The 16,974-nt window shown below is 50.4% G+C and overlaps 7 protein-coding genes across 7 annotated transcripts; 4 read left to right on the forward strand and 3 right to left on the reverse strand.

The window, feature by feature from the left end:
* Positions 1-1,711: 1,711 nt before the first annotated feature.
* VC83_01230 (uncharacterized protein) lies at positions 1,712-3,432 on the reverse strand. The gene is made up of 4 exons (XM_024464914.1): positions 3,259-3,432; positions 3,103-3,205; positions 2,646-3,054; positions 1,712-2,597 (listed from the first exon to the last, which is right to left on the reverse strand). The coding sequence occupies exons 1-4, from the start codon at positions 3,319-3,321 to the stop codon at positions 1,871-1,873; spliced, it is 1,302 nt and encodes a 433-aa protein (XP_024327757.1). The 5' UTR covers positions 3,322-3,432; the 3' UTR covers positions 1,712-1,870.
* Positions 3,433-4,224: 792 nt separating this feature from the next.
* VC83_01231 (uncharacterized protein) lies at positions 4,225-4,722 on the forward strand (the record flags this gene model as incomplete). Its single annotated transcript, XM_024464915.1, has 1 exon — positions 4,225-4,722. The coding sequence occupies one exon, from the start codon at positions 4,225-4,227 to the stop codon at positions 4,720-4,722; it is 498 nt and encodes a 165-aa protein (XP_024327756.1).
* Positions 4,723-5,278: 556 nt separating this feature from the next.
* VPS35 (retromer subunit) lies at positions 5,279-8,580 on the forward strand. The gene is made up of 4 exons (XM_024464916.1): positions 5,279-5,544; positions 5,631-7,851; positions 7,903-8,049; positions 8,103-8,580. The coding sequence occupies exons 1-4, from the start codon at positions 5,411-5,413 to the stop codon at positions 8,265-8,267; spliced, it is 2,667 nt and encodes an 888-aa protein (XP_024327759.1). The 5' UTR covers positions 5,279-5,410; the 3' UTR covers positions 8,268-8,580.
* A 2,032-nt stretch (positions 8,581-10,612) lies between these two features.
* On the reverse strand, positions 10,613-11,375 carry VC83_01233 (uncharacterized protein; the record flags this gene model as incomplete). Its single annotated transcript, XM_024464917.1, has 2 exons — positions 10,613-11,168; positions 11,242-11,375. 2 exons carry the CDS (start codon positions 11,373-11,375, stop codon positions 10,613-10,615), a joined length of 690 nt encoding a protein of 229 aa, XP_024327758.1.
* A 119-nt stretch (positions 11,376-11,494) lies between these two features.
* On the reverse strand, positions 11,495-12,214 carry VC83_01234 (uncharacterized protein; the record flags this gene model as incomplete). Its single annotated transcript, XM_024464918.1, has 3 exons — positions 11,495-11,994; positions 12,041-12,110; positions 12,164-12,214. 3 exons carry the CDS (start codon positions 12,212-12,214, stop codon positions 11,495-11,497), a joined length of 621 nt encoding a protein of 206 aa, XP_024327753.1.
* VC83_01235 (uncharacterized protein) lies at positions 12,041-13,782 on the forward strand. Its single transcript, XM_024464919.1, has 3 exons — positions 12,041-12,714; positions 12,941-13,276; positions 13,333-13,782. Exons 1-3 carry the CDS (start codon positions 12,595-12,597, stop codon positions 13,483-13,485), a joined length of 609 nt encoding a protein of 202 aa, XP_024327752.1. The 5' UTR covers positions 12,041-12,594; the 3' UTR covers positions 13,486-13,782.
* A 681-nt stretch (positions 13,783-14,463) lies between these two features.
* On the forward strand, positions 14,464-16,912 carry SFH1 (Chromatin structure remodeling complex protein sfh1 (SNF5 1)). Its single transcript, XM_024464920.1, has 2 exons — positions 14,464-16,479; positions 16,562-16,912. Exons 1-2 carry the CDS (start codon positions 14,806-14,808, stop codon positions 16,664-16,666), a joined length of 1,779 nt encoding a protein of 592 aa, XP_024327755.1. The 5' UTR covers positions 14,464-14,805; the 3' UTR covers positions 16,667-16,912.
* The last annotated feature ends 62 nt before the right edge of the window (positions 16,913-16,974 follow it).

Consider the following 16,974-nt stretch of genomic DNA (forward strand, 5'->3'; position numbering starts at 1 on the left):
ACAGACTCTACTGGTTCAAGTTCAAGTTACAATCTACAAGAACACCAACCTTTGCTCAACTAGAGACACTAATTTGCCAAAGAGACTTCAGCTCTAAGCCCCCTAACACACAACTAGAGAGGAGGAAGAGGAAGAAAGGCCTAATCCCTTCATTCTTTCCTAGTTAAAAGTTTGATCCAAAAGAAGCACCTAAGATGCCTTCTGCTCAAAAAGCCCCATGGAAAGCACCTATAAACACTACGGCTAATGCACTACTCAAGCTAAAGCGTCATTAGAAGTCTAGAGGTAAGCTGATTACTATAATGATTACTATAGACCTTCCTACTAACCTAGAACAGTCGTTGCACTTCGTTAGATCAAGAGATACTAAAAATCGACAGAGCCCCTCATCCTACGTGTGCCTTTTATCTGACTTATCCGTGAAATCATAGTCGACCTTAAGGTGGATTTTTGACTCTAATCATCTGTAGTCTCTACGCTATAGGAAGCAGCTAAGATACACTAGTTAAGGAGTTTGAGGGTAAGTGAACCTACACCTCTATAATAATCATTATAGTAACCAAACTAGTGGCGCAGCTTGCAGCAATTCATGCGAAGCAGGTTACGATCTAGCAGAAGGATATGAAATTAGTCTAGGCTATATGTCTTCACATGACTAGGTTCGCATTTCTAGGCATGAAGGAATGAGCAAAGTAGATAGATGGTAGAAACTTAATGAAACTGTTCTACTAAAGCTACTGTATAGTAATATTCATAGTAATCCTTCTGTAGTATATGGTGAGATTGTAGATATTTTCAAGCTACCTATCATGTGCCTCATACACGTGATTGTAGTTGGTCTGCTAAGGAACTGTTAGGGGACCACACACACTAGTCTAGCTGGTTTAGTCTATATTTCTAGACCAGACTGCGGTCCGGTCTAGAAATATTTCGAACTGACGGTTCTGAACCGACGTGTTACGGCTATAGTAACATGATGTCATGGTTACAGGGCCAGGGCCTAGTAACGTGACGTGTGAGTCACAGTGGGAAGCGGGGTAGGCTGCCATGTGACGGGGCTAATGGATAGTTGCAGAAACTAGTGGATATTGGATAGTTGAGCTATCCACGAACTATCCTGAATATCTAGCTATCCGCCAACTATCCAGATTACCCATGAGGCACGACGCCACTATATAAGTAGATAGTATTTTCTTAGATAGGAGCTTTGTGCTCAACTCAATATAGTATTCTTTACAATACTGTAACGTGCTACTTGGAAAGCCTTTGTGTCTAATCCCCTGCCTCCTCTGATAAGTAAACCTTTACGCAAGAGAACCTCTGTGTCTTCTATCGTTTAGAAGTCAGCGTTACACGACGGTCCCCCATGATGCACACTAACCACATGTACTGTAACGGCAGCACCTGTTACAATTACCCCCCCCTTTAGTCCGTGATGTCCCGGCATGGATGTAGAGGCTTCTAGCATATCATCTCGTACTTGCTTCTAGGCCTGTTAATATTAGGATGCTAAGGTGTGTATATAATAGCTTAAGCCCCCAAGGACGCCCCCTTGTCAGCTAGGTAAAAGAATTACAATGATTGCTCGCTTAGCCCACCTAACTAGCGAGCCAATCAAAACCCATTGACTGGGGAGCCGGAATACTCTTGTAATGATGTACGGTTACGCTCGCGCTACATCCCACTAAGCCAAAAAGACTACAGTATTCCAGCTCGACCAGAATACGCGTAACACGCTTTAAATACCACATGTACTGTAACGGCGGCACCCGTTACACAGACGTTGACTTCAAGTGACGGTTTTGTAGCACTTAGCACACGTCCTCTCTAGTTCTATAGACTATTGGGCCCAACCACGCACATAATGGTCTCAAGCACTGGCCTTGATTCTATTATCAACCGGTACTAACCCTCGCCCCATCCTTCCGATCTGCGCCACGTAGTAAACAGTTTGGACCCCAGCACCAACTTGCTTCAGTCCAAACGTGCGGACGTAGAGAGGCATCTGAAACGCGGCCAGAGTGACATTAGCCTGTTCGTCTGAGACGTCTTTGGTGTTTAGTATGATCTCCTTTGGTAATCTGGGTATCACAGCTGCTGGTCGCCCGATGCCGACAATATCACAGCCGCCTGATTTAAGCGCGTGCTCCATGCCGAGTCTAGTCCTGAAGCCGCCAGTGACCATGAGGACGAGGTCTGGAAATGTTTCTCGCACGGTTTTGGCGAATTCTAAGAAGAAACTCTCTCTCTGGAATGTCTTATTCGCAGCGGCACTCGCGGGAGCTTTGTGGGCAGAGTCCGCCTCTGGATCGACCATCATTTTAGGATTTTCGTACGTGCCGCCGGAGATCTCAATAAAATCAATACCACAGTCGACGACAAGCTTGATCTGCTCCATAGTATCGGACAGCGAGGCCGAAGAGGCTGTATCGACACTGTTCATCTTGATACCAATACAGAAATCTTTACTTGTCGCACTTCTAACAGCGCGGATGATGCGGAGGACAATCTCAGCTCTCTTCGCAGGGCTTCCGCCAAACTCATCGGTGCGCCGGTTTGTCTGGGGCGATAGGAATTGGGCAAGTAAATACCCGTGTCTGTGAGAATCGTCAGTATCTAGTATGGGTGGGCATAGATAGTCTTACGCTCCATGGAGCTGTACGCCTTTGAATCCAGCATCCATGCATTGCTTTGCAGCTGCTACGAACTGATCGACCAGTCCGCCATCCCCTGAGATTTCGTCGACTGTCATCTCTCTTGGCGTTCCAAAAACAAGAGAAACGGCAAGTTTGTCGACTATCCTAGGTCCAAAGTCCAACTTCACGGCAGATGGAGCGACCGTCTTCTCAAAAAATCCCCGGCTGCCTGCCCCTGGGGGCGATTGCCGCCCTGGATGACATAGCTGGACCACTGTTGGAGTTCCGTGACGCTGGCAGGTATCCGCCCAATGTTTCCACGTTTCCTGGAGGTCTTTGGAAGCTTGAGCCGACGCATTGGACGAGATGGCGACGTCTTTTACACTTCCCATGTGAGTGTCTGATACCATCACATTCCCTATGTGGTCTTAGTACGTATATAGCAGATCATGTTCAAATTTCTTACCAGTCAGCATCATGCCCCAATCACCGTCCGACCATTCCTCATACGCTTTTATAAGCTTATCGTTGGGAATGTGGTTAGGTGCTAGGTTCTCAGCCATCGCAGCCTGCATATTGTTAATGGTCAACCACCTAGGTGCATTGGATCTTTCATCAGTACCTTAGAGAGGCGATTTGCGAAGCGGAGGCCGCAAGGCAGCACAATTTCTTGTGAGAGAAGCATCTTCAGGTAGTTCAATTACTAAGGATATCAATTACGAAGTACGGAGTATATTGAAAGGGCGCCGTAAATGGACTTCTCATGAACTAGGACAGTGGTCGTTTCATATCCGTGTGCACAATATGTAGAATCTTAGGGCGATTTGCACCGAAGACCACTTGACTAGGCATTAGTGGAGCATGCGGATGAGCCGAGGCTCGTCTCCTCCATCTCCACCGTCCCGTGCCTCGCACGTGACGGCAATGCTACCCCTGTGCGGAGATATAAAATAAAAGAAATGCGGACCTCCGAAGGAGAGTCAGTAACTGCCGATAACGTGACTACTGGTGCTCTGTTCAACCCAAGGATCCTTACAAATACTGTATTTTTATGCGGTTTTTCACCCAGTAGTACCTGAAGAAAATGAAACATGCATTTTGCGCGACAATCATATGATCTACATTGAAAACAAACAGACACATTAATCGCATAGATCCCCTACATCTCACTTCACATGACCTCCATGATCACCTGTGCTGCCCGTCGTCTAAATATGAGAAGGCTGGTAAGCGCGCTAGTAACCAGTGGTACGTACCACAAGCGCCACTATCCCGCCTTTAAGTGAGGCTTGGCAGCCAATCACAGCCGACCCCCAGCCTCGCCAGCCAGCCCCTCGAATATCAGAAACATCGTCGTGGTCCCCCCAGCCATTTTATAAACCCTAGGATTTTTAGGAGGTGAGATATATCTCTGATGTCATGGAAAGAATGGAGACTAAATAGTCTGGAATGTTTCTGCTACTCATCTCGTTTTTATTAACAAGAAAGCAAACGGAGAAAGACAGAAATCAATTGCTGTGTTGGAGACGACTAAGCCTCGCTGAAGAAAGTCAATTCACAAACGCTGTTTATCATATTAATATCCACGATGCGCTCCCCGCTACCACTCACGCCGCTGGTGGCTCTCTCGTCGCTGTACTCGCTCTCCGTCGCTCTACCACTCATATCGCGACCGAACAACTTGCAGCCAGAACCGGTTCTTGTAGCTCGCGCAAACTACTCCGTCGTTCCTGTCGACGGCGGCGCCCAAGGGGGCACAGTCACCGTTACACAGACTGTGGCCGCCAGCGCGTCCACAGCGGAGGTGTACATCACCGTCACGGCGTTTGCGGCAGTGGTCACGGAGACAGTCACGGCAGTTGTGGCAACGCCGTCGGCTGCAAAGGAGTTTAAGACGGTGTATATCCCCACGACGGTGTACCAGTCCGTCGCAGCTCCGACGGGGGGTGCAATAATTAGCACGGTGACGCTCAGCTCGAGTATCAGCGCATCCAGCTCGGCCAAGGTTTATGACAATGGGATGTGGCATACGACGTACCCTGTGTGGTCAAACTCAACGACGACTTCGACACAAGCAGCGAGGTAGTTGATTTTGAATGGACGGCACTATGAAGTGCCTCCATAACCTTCATACCTTCATACCGAGCTACACAAGGGCTGGATAGAATTGATGCGGAAAAGGATCAGCCGTTCGACTGTTAGAAAACAGACCCAGATCGACACCAGCGGCGACAAAGAGCGCCGATTCGATATGTGTATATGAGGACACGTATAGATGAAAGACAGACCGACGAAATCACCGACACGGTGTAGATGATTTGCACAAACATCGCATCAAGATGGTGGGAGGGACGGAGGAGCAGGGAGCGCACCAAGATCTGGATGGCTCATAGCATGTGGAATGGGAGAGCCGTGCTGATTGGGCGGGGGATATATAAACTGTGATGTTAGACTTAGAATAAAATAATTAATAAACAACAACAATGCTCTATCGTAAGTGAGTTTCCTATTGTGAGTGAGTGACGATCATATTGGAGTTCCAGTACGGTTTGTGAAGTGGACGCTGGCACCCCCATCCCCGCGCTAGCGGATGACGCTGCTGTAAGTTAGCGAAGACGCAGACGTCGTGACCTGAAGGCCAACGTCCTGGGCCGCGCAAGCCAGTAATCAACCTTTTGAGTCAACAACCCCAACGATTCCAGCCGAAAACCAATGCCCATTCCATTGTACCCTGTCCCGACCAAGAACTGAATCCTACATCGCTGAACTCGACCATGGCGACACCTCCGGCGGTGGAGGACCAGGCGCGGCTGCTTGAGGATGCCTTGACGGTGGTGAGGCAGCAGACGCACTTGATGCGCAAGTGCTTGGAGACGCCGGGGAAGCTTATGGATGCGTTGAAGTGCAGGTGCGTGACTCTTTTTGATTGGAACGATTTGGCGGAATACCCGGGTTGTGGTTTGGTCTGTCCTGGTGCTAACTTAGATTGCGTAGCTCGACCTTGGTATCAGAGCTTCGAACGAGCAGTCTCGGCCCCAAACAATACTATGAGCTATATATGTCCGTATTTGATGCTCTCCGACATCTGTCGGTGTACCTCCGCGAATCGCACCCCGTCAACCATCTGGCCGACTTATACGAGCTCGTCCAATATGCTGGGAACATCGTGCCCCGGCTCTACCTGATGATTACCGTGGGAACCGTGTACATGGCCATTGAAGATGCACCGGTGAAGGAGATCATGAAGGATATGATGGAGATGAGCCGAGGGGTCCAGCACCCGATCCGCGGCCTCTTCCTGCGCTACTACTTGTCCGGACAAGCCCGCGACCATCTGCCCACGGGCAATGGAGACGGACCGGAGGGGAACCTGCAGGACTCGATCAGCTTTATCCTGACGAATTTCGTGGAGATGAACAAGCTCTGGGTGCGTCTGCAGCACCAGGGCCATTCGAGGGAGCGGGAGCAAAGAACGAAGGAGCGACAGGAGCTTCAATTGCTGGTTGGCAGCAATCTTGTGCGGCTGAGCCAGCTGGTCGACCTGGAGGCATACAAAAACGTTATTTTGCAGCCTCTTCTGGAACAGGTTGTCCAATGTCGTGATGTGCTTGCTCAGGAGTACCTGCTCGAGGTCATCACGCAGGTCTTCCCGGACGAGTTTCACCTTCATACCCTGGATCAGTTTTTAGCGGCTGTTTCGAGACTCAATCCTCATGTCAATGTCAAGGCGATTGTGATTGGGCTCATGGATAGGCTGTCTGCGTTTGCGGCGAGGGAAACAGAGCCGGAACCATTGGAGGAGCGGAAAAAGACTGAGGAGGAGGCCCTCGTTAAGCTTTTGGAAGATGTACGCCTAAGCAGTGAGAAGAAGAAAAAAGAAGTGGAGGCTGCTTCCGCGGCTGAGGGCGGAGACGATAAAAAGAGCGAGCCAGAGGAAAGCACTGACGAGCTTCCGAAATATGAAGGAGGTGCTGAGGCCTTAGAGGACAAGAAAGAAGAGCCCGCTGCACCAGAGCCAAAGGATGAGCCTGCTAATAGCGAAGATGAGGCTTCCTCGGCGAAGAAGAGTAGAGGCATCCTGGATAACATCAAGTTATACGAGATATTCTTCGATCAGGTCATGAACTTGGTCACGGCTCAACACCTTCCAATACAAGACACGACGGCATTGCTGGTCTCCTTGGCCAACTTAGCTATAAATATTTATCCGGAGCGATTAGATTATGTCGATAAGATCCTCGACTACGCAAACCACAAGTGCCAGCAGCACGCGAACAGCCCCGAACTGCACTCGCAGGCCACCCAAACAAACATCCTGAGCCTTCTCCAGGCCCCTCTACAGAGTTACGCATCGATATTCACAGCGCTTTCTTTGCCCCAATATATACCCCTTATCAACTCGCAAACCTACCCTACACGGCGCGCTATTGCTGGTGAAGTGGCTAAGACCCTCCTGAAAACTTACACCAAGACGTCCACAGTGTCAGGATTAGAAAGCGTACTGGAGATCTTGAAGGTGTTGATCAAGGAGGGCTCACAACCGCCAGCAGGCTATCCAGGTGTCCAGCAAAGAAGGGTCGTAGAGACAGACGAGACCATCGAGGAGCAAGGGTGGCTGGCTAGAATTGTTCATTTGATCCACAGCGACGACAACGATACGCAATTTAAGCTTCTTCAAGCAACTAAGAAGGCCTACTCAGAGGGCAACGAGCGCATCAAGTTCACAACCCCAGCCCTTATCACCAGCGCCATCAAGCTCGCCAACTGCTACAAGGCTCGCGAGCACTACGACGACAACTGGTCGACGCAATCCTCCTCGCTATACAAGTACATGCACTCCTCACTTTCAACGCTGTACACACGCGTCAACGGCGCCGCCGACCTATGTCTGCGCCAATTCGTCGCCTGCGGTCAGATTGCCGACCAGAATGGTTTCGAGGAGGTGAGCTACGAGTTCTTCGCTCAGGCCTTCACCATCTACGAGGAGGCTGTCAGCGACTCGCGCGCCCAGTTCCAGGCCGTCTGTATCATTGCGGGTGCGCTGCACGAGACGCGTAACTTCAGCAAGGAGAACTACGATACCCTCATCACTAAGTGCGCGCTTCATGGCAGCAAGCTGCTCAAGAAGCCGGATCAGTGCCGCGCAGTGTATTTGGCGAGTCACTTGTGGTGGGCTGTGCCGATCGCTGCGAAGGGTGAGGAAGACGAGAAAGGGGTAAGTACTGGATAATCCGCTGGAGAATGTTTTTGTACTGACATTATTTAGCTTTACCGTGATGGCAAGCGCGTGTTGGAATGTCTCCAGCGCGCCCTTCGCGTCGCAGATGCCTGCATGGACACCGCGGTGTCAGTTGAGCTCTTTGTCGAGATCCTGAACCGCTACGTCTACTACTTCGACCAGCAGAACGAAGCCGTGAGTTGTCCCTTTTCCTCTCTGCCGTTGTTCGCGTTATTAACAATAGCTAGGTGACTATCAAGTACATCAACGGCCTCATCGAGCTCATCCACTCCAATCTCCAGACCAACCAGGACGCGGCTACGATTGAGGGCCCGAGGAGGCACTTTGAGCGCACCCTGGAGTATATCGCTTCAAGAGAGTACGAGGGCGTCGTGATGACGGCTGCGAAGTGAGAATGCTGTGTGCAATTCCGGGGCGGGATGTGCGACGAATTTAGTGAAAAGTGAGGGGTACGGACTCCCTGGCTAAGAGAGGTAGTATGTTTGAAAGGGGTGTGTGAGTGAGCAGAGCAGTCGAGCGGTGGGGGTGGTGGTAGCGAGCGCTTTGTGGAGTATCTGTACATTTTCTGGGGCGAGATAGATAATATGACATGACATTTGACCTTTCCCGCTACATATTTCAGAGGTAGAGAAAATATTTCTCAACAGATTTTCGACAGCACCAGATGCGAACAGGACAACCAAAAAGACCAGACGAATAATCACGGCTTATTATTAGATAATCCCAGCTATCCCCACTTAATTTTTGATGCATGTATTGGAGAGAAATATATAAAAAGGGTGACTGAGAGGATTAGACATAACGCTGTGCCGAGCGATCGGATAACAAAGAAGACTCAAATATGACCTACCATCCTGCCCACTTATCATTGCACGACTTTTCGACACCATTTCATACACGGCGTAGATCGGGCAGGCGCGTGCTGGGTTCTTGTCGCCGAGAGGTTCTTCTCGCCAGGTCCTTCTCACCACGTTCTTGTCGCCGGGTTCTTGTCACCAGGTCTCGTCACCAAGTTCTTGACATCGCCTGCTGGGGAAATTCTGTCTTCGACAGTGTCCCGGTACTCTAGCAATATAGAACATATTATAGGAGACAGTAACAACGGCTGGATTCCTCCATCCGTGTTTCCCATCACGGGGGCCAAGCGTTATTGGCGCCTTAACACATGGTAAGTTACTGTCCCCTTTGATAAAATCGGTCGCGGGCAGAATCACTTGTGGTTAAGCGTCTTTAAATGAGACCGACCGACGCAGCACGCTTTAACGTTGTATATCTTATTTGTGTTTCGGGAATTGCATCTCCTGAGAATAGGTGAATAGGTCGTACTGTACAATGTGACTGTGGGGTGAATGTATTTATCGATCCTGGTATGCCACACCCAGACTTGAGCTCATAGTCGGGGGGTCGACACGGTCTGTATCAGGGAATGCCACTCGACAGGGCAACGAACTGCAACAAAAAATGCAGATATACACTGCAAAGAGAAAGATATTATATCCAATATGTGAAATAAATGGGCAGACGACTGCAAGGTACATACATGCAAGGCTGCAAGCCACCTCCCAAATCAACGCCACCTATGTATCACCGCTCCCCACGCGTACCTCGCGCTTGCAAAATCATCTTGCCTAGGGCGCAACAGTTCCTGGCACTGGGCACGCTCCTCGCGGACTCAGAGACCAATGTATGAGTGCCTTCCGCGGGACTGAACATGGTAACTGTGTTTACCACCGCGCGACAATTCGCGAGGGGCAGATGGGGGCTGTGGGCAAGACTGGGTCAGACAGAACTTCCAAAGAGCGAAAAGACGCAGTATTTTGACCTGTATATAAGAAGGGATTAACTCTTCAATCTTCTCGTAGTAGAATACATCAAACATCATCAATATCTCGACCGTTTTCGACATTGATATCAGTATCCAGCCCTGTCTATCAAAAGTTAGCCTTTCCTGTACCTGATCCTAAACTGGTAAGTTCGCAACAAGGCTAGGCCTCTCACGCAGCCAAGCTGACACTAGGCAGCAAGGATAGCCAGCCAAAAGAAAAAAAAGTTTCAGCCTTCCAATGCCAAAGAGAAAGAGCACGCCTCGAGGCCTAAAGAGTATGTGACCCTTTTATAGTTCCCCATGCCCACCACCTATTTGGCAAATACCCCAGTACTGACGCATCGTTGCAGTAAAAAGGCTAGCAAATCGTCGCGACCCTCGACAGGTACCTCTATGATACAACTTCTTCTGTACAAGAGCGCATGGCATACCAGCCAGTGGACAATCAACATCGGAAAGATATGACGGCGCCGTTAAAGACTAAAGCAGAAGGCTGGGAGAAGACCATTAGTAAGGCCTGAATGAAGTTGGATGTGGGCGAAGCTTGTTTGGGATTTGGACAGAATGCGAATGTATCATGAAATTTAACTAGAGGATATCAAGCCCACTGCAAAGCCTCTGTATAAAGTTTTTGGATGTTGAGGAGGTGATACCTGTACTCGGTGATACTTTCGGGGTCGTTCCTTCCCAGCGCGATGTGGAGTAAGTGTCAGGGTCCAGCGTGGGGTAGCCGCATGCAAGGGGACTTCTCATCCATATCCACGGTCAGCATCGCCATCCATAAAATGAGTATAATAATCATCGATTAAACTTTTGGTCCTATAGTTATTCTTCTTTGTCCGGTTATCACATTGTTTCGAATACGCAGTCCCAGTATCTGTAGCCCATAAAAGTACCCCTGATGCCCACCCCCTATTGACCCTCCTCCACAACCGACTTCTTAATCCCCTCCACAAACTGCCTAACTGCCTCTCCTCCCTGTGCATACATTGCCTTATTATCAACCTTGATCTTCAGTGCTTCGGCCACGCTCGGCAGGCCACCCTGCTGTAGAGCCATCGTCAAGCTGCCAAGGCCTTGGCTGAACTGTGGGCTATGGAGCACTCTCTTCAGGATCGCTCGCTTTTGGGACACGCTAAGTGCTTCCAAAGCCGCCTGTACTGTGCCGCTGGTTGGCTCCATGCCGTCGATTTGTGCGGAGGATTCTTGGGCTAAGAGCAGCACCGTCGGAGGCAGGTAGGAGAGGAAGTTGTCGAGTTGCGCTTCTGTGGCATTGTTGATTACGGGGATGGTGGTGGAAGTTGTGAGAAGGTCAGAGAGAGTTATGTATGGGCCCTGACCCTGGCCCTGGCCTTCTCCTCCTTCTTCTCCTTGAGCGAGATTGTTGTTGCCGCGGAGCGAGGCAAGGAAGTTGTTGACAGCGGTTTGGGCATCTGTTGGTGCTGCGGCAGAGGAAAAAGAGGCATTACTATTTGAAGTTAGCTCTGCGTTGGAAGTAGAGCGATGATTGAGGAGGAGAATATTAAGACTGGGCAGCAAACATTGGTGGAAGTGCAGGCAAGAAGAAGTAACAAGCGTTGGCAGGAGTGCAGGCCGGGACGCAACAAGAAGCGTTTGGTGCAGGCAGGTTCAATGGCATAGTGTTTCTAGAAGTAAATGCGCAATAACGCCGCATATACAGCACCCATCTTCGTTTTCAAAGTCACCAAACGCCTCTTGCTTTCCCTAAAAGCTTTGCTCGACCTATGCTAACTTCGCCTGGTACGCAACGCAATGCAACACAGTGGATATAACCTACGCTCTTCCGCCCTCGGCGCCTCCTTCCCTCGACGGCTCGCCCTCCTCACGGACATCTCCACCTGTAGCATCTGGGCCAGCGCCTCCGCCACTTCCTTGGTGGTGTTCTGATGGGTCGCCATGGCCTTGTACGTCCTCCATAGTCTCGTCCTCATCGTCTCCGCCCCTGAAATTTTGTACATCCTCAAGCTCGCTGCGAACATTCACATCCTCGCCCTGCAGCAGGGAGTCCACAATTTGCCCAATCTTCTGATCACGGGTCGAAAATGAGCTGGGATCATCGGCGCGTTGCGGCTGTGATTGGAGCCAGAATAGGTGGCGCTGGGAGGAGGACGAGAACTTGAGGACAAAGATGCGTCCGTTTGTTTTGGAAGTTGGCTGATCGGAGGTTTTGTATTCGTATGGGACAAAGTGGCCATCGGTTGGGATCATCATCAGATCAAGCTCTGGCTCGTCGAGTTGAGCTTGGCGTGGCCGCCAGCAGAAGTGGATCAGTTCTGGAACATTAGACACATGCTCAATATAGTTGGAAAGCTACCATACCATCCTCAGAGTAGAGATATATGTAACCCTTCGTTGCCAAAGGTGTGACCTTGTAAGGCTTGCTTGATGTCTGAAGCTGTTGTTAGGAGCCCATCTCAGTTATGTGGCGCAAAAGAAGCTTACATCAACTTCACACTGGCCCGCCTTGAAAGTGATTATAGGTTGAATAGACATTGTGAAGGTATTGGTGTCGTTGGAAATCTGTGGCGGTTGATTTGGAGAAGCACCACAGCTTTATGAGGGCAGCGCGTTCGTCATGTAGCTATCTACCTTGCGGAGCAAGCGGAACCTGTCAACCGCAGCTTAGCCCAAGGTGTGGCTGAACCACACAGTCATTCTCATTAGCCACATATCACATGACATTAGCCCTTGGATTTTCCCTCCACCACTCACTCAAACATGATAACCCTACAAAATTAAGCGAAAACATTAGGGCATGCTAAAACTCTACGAGAGTCGCGACAACCAGAACAGTGCAGGCCCGACAAATCCAAGACGACAACACTCAACGAACCGATACCCAACGAACAAACCGAATCGGTTCTTCGTCCAAGATGTCGGCAACTCAAGAGAGTCAGAAGAAGACCTTCGGAAAGTCGACGAGAGAGATTCCTCACCACAGCCAAAAGGCCAGCAAATGGTACCCGGCCGAGGATGAGGCCCAGCACAAGAAGGTGCGTTACAAAACCCAACCCGAGCCAGAGCAAGAGATTGCGACTGGCGTACTGCAGGATTGTCATCTGGGAAATTGATGGTTGTGGTGTCTGGAGATATTGTGCGATCAGGCTATCAGGGTTGCACCCAAAATATGGACCTAAATGCATGGACATCAGACAGCGCCACAATTGGATATCAGAGACAGATTCGCAGAGAGAACAATCGCTAACAGACATATTATAGGTCCGCAAGACCATCCGTGCTTCCACCCCTCGCTCTTCCCTCGTCCCCGGTACCGTCCTCATTCTCCTCGCTGGCCGCTTCCGTGGCAAGCGTGTCATCCTCCTGAACACCCTCGACCAAGGTGTTCTCCTCGTCACCGGCCCATTCAAGGTCAACGGTGTCCCCGTCCGCCGCGTCAACGCCCGCTACGTTATCGCCACATCCCACAAGGTTGATATCTCCGGTGTCGACTCCAAGAAGATCGAGGAGATCTCCGACGAGAAGTACTTCGCCCGTGAGGCGTCCGACAAGAAGACCGGCGAGGCCGAGTTCTTCAAGCAGGGCGAGAAGCCAGAGGTAAGATTCCAGAGCCAATTGCGACGATTAAAAGGGGAAAACTAACAACATGACAGAAGAAGAAGCCTTCTTCCAACCGCGCGGCTGACCAAAAGTCCGTCGACAAGTCTATCCTTTCCGCCATCAAGAAGGAGCCCTTCCTCGTCAGCTACCTCGCATCCTCTTTCTCCCTCCGCAAGGGTGACAGACCACATGAGATGGCATGGTAAATGGTGAAGAATGTTCTAGGCGTAGCAGTGGTGTGAGGGAATCGCTCTATTAGGTGCTCGCAGTTGGGCCTTGATGTGGCATCGGTCAACAATTGCTGGGCGCTTTGTATTCAGACAACTTCAACGCATCAAAGACATTACAAAGCATTCCAAAACTATGTTGCCTCGAAGAGTGATGAGTGTGATCATGGATAGTGAATTTATGGGTTTGAAAGGAGTGATGAGATCAGGTATTGACATGAGTTTAGAGCAGAATTGAGACACGGGATCACTATAGATTTCCATCCATCTTTTAATGGTTTAAAACTTCCCTTGTGCAGTTTCCATACCCCCGCCCAAGTCCAGCATATCTTTCGAGCCAACGATATGTGCAATGCTTGTGATAACCAGCTTGCACAACTTCAAGCTATCGGCCCTGCTAAGCCACCTTCCAGCGGCCAACAAGATGAAACCGACCCACCTGGATTCCCAGTTATACGGTATATGCCCATTGTGATATAGTTTACGTTCCATCCCTCCGCTCAAGCCTGGGATAAACTATACTAGGCCCTGACCGTACTACTTGCCCAAGGCATATGAAAGCTTGGCTGAGATAAAAGGCAGAGAGAGGACATAGGAGAGTTATTTCCATGGCAGCTTGAAGGTGTGCAGCCCTTTGAGCACTGGGTAGGGAATGCCGAATGTCTCGGCATTCCCTGCCTAGTGCTTGTTCCTGACGACTGGAGATATAAATGAATCAGGCCTCCATGAATGAGATGATAGGCAAAACATACACAGTGCGTACCGCTGGCTATTGAGAAAACCCCACCACAAATATATACCATTTTCCCATATCTAGTATTAAGTCTAGTATTAAGTCTAGTATTCAGTCTAGTATTCATAGTATTTATAATTCCAAAATTTATCGCTACAAACAAGACTGAGATAAGTGTGTGCTTTGGTGAAGTTGGTTGGTAAGGCCTTGTCAATTGGAGGAAACGCACGTGACGTATATATTTAAGCTAGTCTATAAGCATCTAGCGCGGACGTTCATCCCATCGCATCGCGATTTTGAGTCGAGAACGCGACGAACTGAGCTCAGGTAGAGTTAAATCCAACACCAGCAAGCCTACAGGCCGTCGCAAACTCGACACTCAACATTATATACGGTCTAAGCGCAGTGTATGCAAGCTGTGGCTTTACAACGCCAGCCGACTACGATTTTATTTCCCCAATTGGCGCTAAATCGCACCCCAAACTTCACAAGGGCGTGCCATCGACGCACAGCTTAGCCAGCTCTCATTAAGTCGGCCGAGCAATTTGCATGCGTAACAAGACAAAATGACCGCCAAAGCACCGCCCCAGGCTTTTATTTCTAGCTATGCTCCACGACTACGGACATACGCCAACTCCCTCCTCACACCAATATTACAACCTGCGGCAGCGGTTGCGACTCCATCGTCAAGAACAACGAAACGAGGCACAACAGCCATTAACTACGCTGAAGATGGGTTTGAAGATTACGATGAAGATGACGATGAAGGACGGCGCAGGCCCACGGGTTTGAGGAGCTTAAGGAGGGAGGAGACCCTACAGGCAAAGCAAGACGTCGCGGACAAATTTGGAAAGGAAGCAACAGAACCAGTCGAGGTTCAAGGAGTATGGCGTGAATGGATGGGCAAGGCTCGTTCAGGGAAGCCAGACCTCCAAGCACACTCGCAGGCATCGTTGCCTCTCACTCTCGTCCCAATTCGCATCGACGTCGACATTCCAGCCTTCATTCCACAGGCCCCTCTTCCTCTGCCATCAGGCGCAGCTTACAATAATATCGATCCCTCATTACCAGTATATCGCACACCAGATGTCACAGTACCCTACCGACTAAAGGATATCTTCCTATGGAACCTCCATGAGACTCTTACCACCACGGATCAGTTCGCGCAATGCATGGTGCAAGATCTGGACCTTCCGAACCGCCAGGCGCTGGCGATGGAGATCAGCAAGCAGATCCGCACGCAGCTTGAAGAATATGCCGGTGTTGCCCTCCACCCTCTCTTTCACTCCCAGCAGACACCTGCTGCCAATGGAACTGCTATCAAAACGATTCGGGCAAGTACCGCGTCGCGTGACCATTCCGCCCCTGCCGTCAGCGGGCGAGGGACTCCTCTACATGCGCCTCACCTGTCAACAAATGGATTCTCCACGCCGGTAAAGGCAGTTACACAAGAAGTTACAGCGTCGGCGGTTCCCATATCACAAGATGCTGACGACTACAACCCGGACGACACGTATCGTTGTATCATCACCTTAAACATTAATCTCTCCAACAACCTCTACACAGACAAGTTTGAATGGTCCCTACTGCACCCGCCTGGAACCGCTGAAGTCTTTGCGAAACAAACATGCGCGGATATGGGACTCTCTGGGGAGTGGGTGCCAGCAATGACACACGCAATCTACGAAGCTGTACTCCGCCTCAAAAAGGAAGCTTGCGAATCAGGGGGACTCGTGGGTGGATACGGCGGCGAAATCCCCAACGAAGCCGTACACGGTCTCGAAGCCGGTTGGAGATACGACAACGAGCACCTAGCCGATGAATGGGAGCCCAAGGTCGAAGTCCTCAGCAAAGAAGAGATCGAGAAGCGAGAAGGCGACCGCGAGCGCCAGATCCGCCGCATGCGCCGCGAGACGGCTCGATTCTCGAGTAACACGGGCATGCTAGGCGGCATGCCGCAATCGGGCGGCCTAGGATTTTTCGACCCGGGAGAGCCGACGGAGGAGCGGATGGGTCGTGGTGAGCGCAGCAAGAAGAAGCGGCGCTTCCGTAGCTTGAGTCCGCTTGGTCGCTCGGGGACTCCGGGAGGGAGAGGCACGCCGGATACGGGCTCGGGTGTTGCGGGGTATGGGGGTGGTGGTGGCTTGAATGATTATGAGAGGACTACTTGGCGGTGTGCGCACTGTCGGGTCTGGGGAACGGCTGTGTGGGGTGTGAGGGATGGGCCTGCTGGCACAAGGGTATGTTTCTCTTCTTACTTCCCTACGTGTTCACTCGCGGTGGCGGCCGTGTTTATTCTTGTGCGATACTAACAAAGCTTAGACACTTTGCAACAACTGCGGTTTCTTGTATGAGCGTGACCGGAATTTGCCTGCCTGGACAAAAGACTTGCACAAGAGTGATTTACGCGCGACCGATTACCGGTAAGAGGTTGGCGGATTGGATTGGTGGAAGAAACTTCATCGCCACAGGCATTGTTGTGTGTTATAGAGAACCGGGAATTTCGGGGCTTGGGGAAGGCTGGGTATGGGAGCATTTAGGCGTTATTGTTGCGGGCGGTTCGCTGATGGGAGCAAGGTTTGAAGTGTCTAGGAGGGACACACTGCGCGTAATGCACTTGTATCAACATATAGGTAGTGAGCAGGACTTGGAGCAAAATATCAAGAAATTTGAGATCTCAACGATCCCGTACCAGGCGATGATAAGAGTTTCCATCCTTAAATGCCCTACTAGAG

Source organism: Pseudogymnoascus destructans, assembly GCF_001641265.1.
Source record: "Pseudogymnoascus destructans isolate 20631-21 unplaced genomic scaffold scaffold_2, whole genome shotgun sequence".
Classification (NCBI taxonomy): Eukaryota; Fungi; Ascomycota; class Leotiomycetes; order Thelebolales; family Thelebolaceae; genus Pseudogymnoascus; species Pseudogymnoascus destructans.

Coding starts and splice junctions, on each gene's coding strand:
- VC83_01230 (XM_024464914.1), bottom strand. CDS start 3,321: ATGCTTCTCTCACAAGAAATTGTGCTGCCTTGCGGCCTCCGCTTCGCA. Junction 3,206..3,258: donor TCGCAAATCGCCTCTCTAAG/GTACTGATGAAA, acceptor AACAATATGCAG/GCTGCGATGGCTGAGAACCT. Junction 2,598..2,645: donor GGCGTACAGCTCCATGGAGC/GTAAGACTATCT, acceptor CGATTCTCACAG/ACACGGGTATTTACTTGCCC.
- VPS35 (XM_024464916.1), top strand. CDS start 5,411: ATGGCGACACCTCCGGCGGTGGAGGACCAGGCGCGGCTGCTTGAGGAT. Junction 5,545..5,630: donor ATGGATGCGTTGAAGTGCAG/GTGCGTGACTCT, acceptor TAGATTGCGTAG/CTCGACCTTGGTATCAGAGC. Junction 8,050..8,102: donor TCGACCAGCAGAACGAAGCC/GTGAGTTGTCCC, acceptor AACAATAGCTAG/GTGACTATCAAGTACATCAA.
- VC83_01235 (XM_024464919.1), top strand. CDS start 12,595: ATGTCGGCAACTCAAGAGAGTCAGAAGAAGACCTTCGGAAAGTCGACG. Junction 12,715..12,940: donor ATGAGGCCCAGCACAAGAAG/GTGCGTTACAAA, acceptor GACATATTATAG/GTCCGCAAGACCATCCGTGC. Junction 13,277..13,332: donor AGCAGGGCGAGAAGCCAGAG/GTAAGATTCCAG, acceptor ACAACATGACAG/AAGAAGAAGCCTTCTTCCAA.
- SFH1 (XM_024464920.1), top strand. CDS start 14,806: ATGACCGCCAAAGCACCGCCCCAGGCTTTTATTTCTAGCTATGCTCCA. Junction 16,480..16,561: donor ATGGGCCTGCTGGCACAAGG/GTATGTTTCTCT, acceptor AACAAAGCTTAG/ACACTTTGCAACAACTGCGG.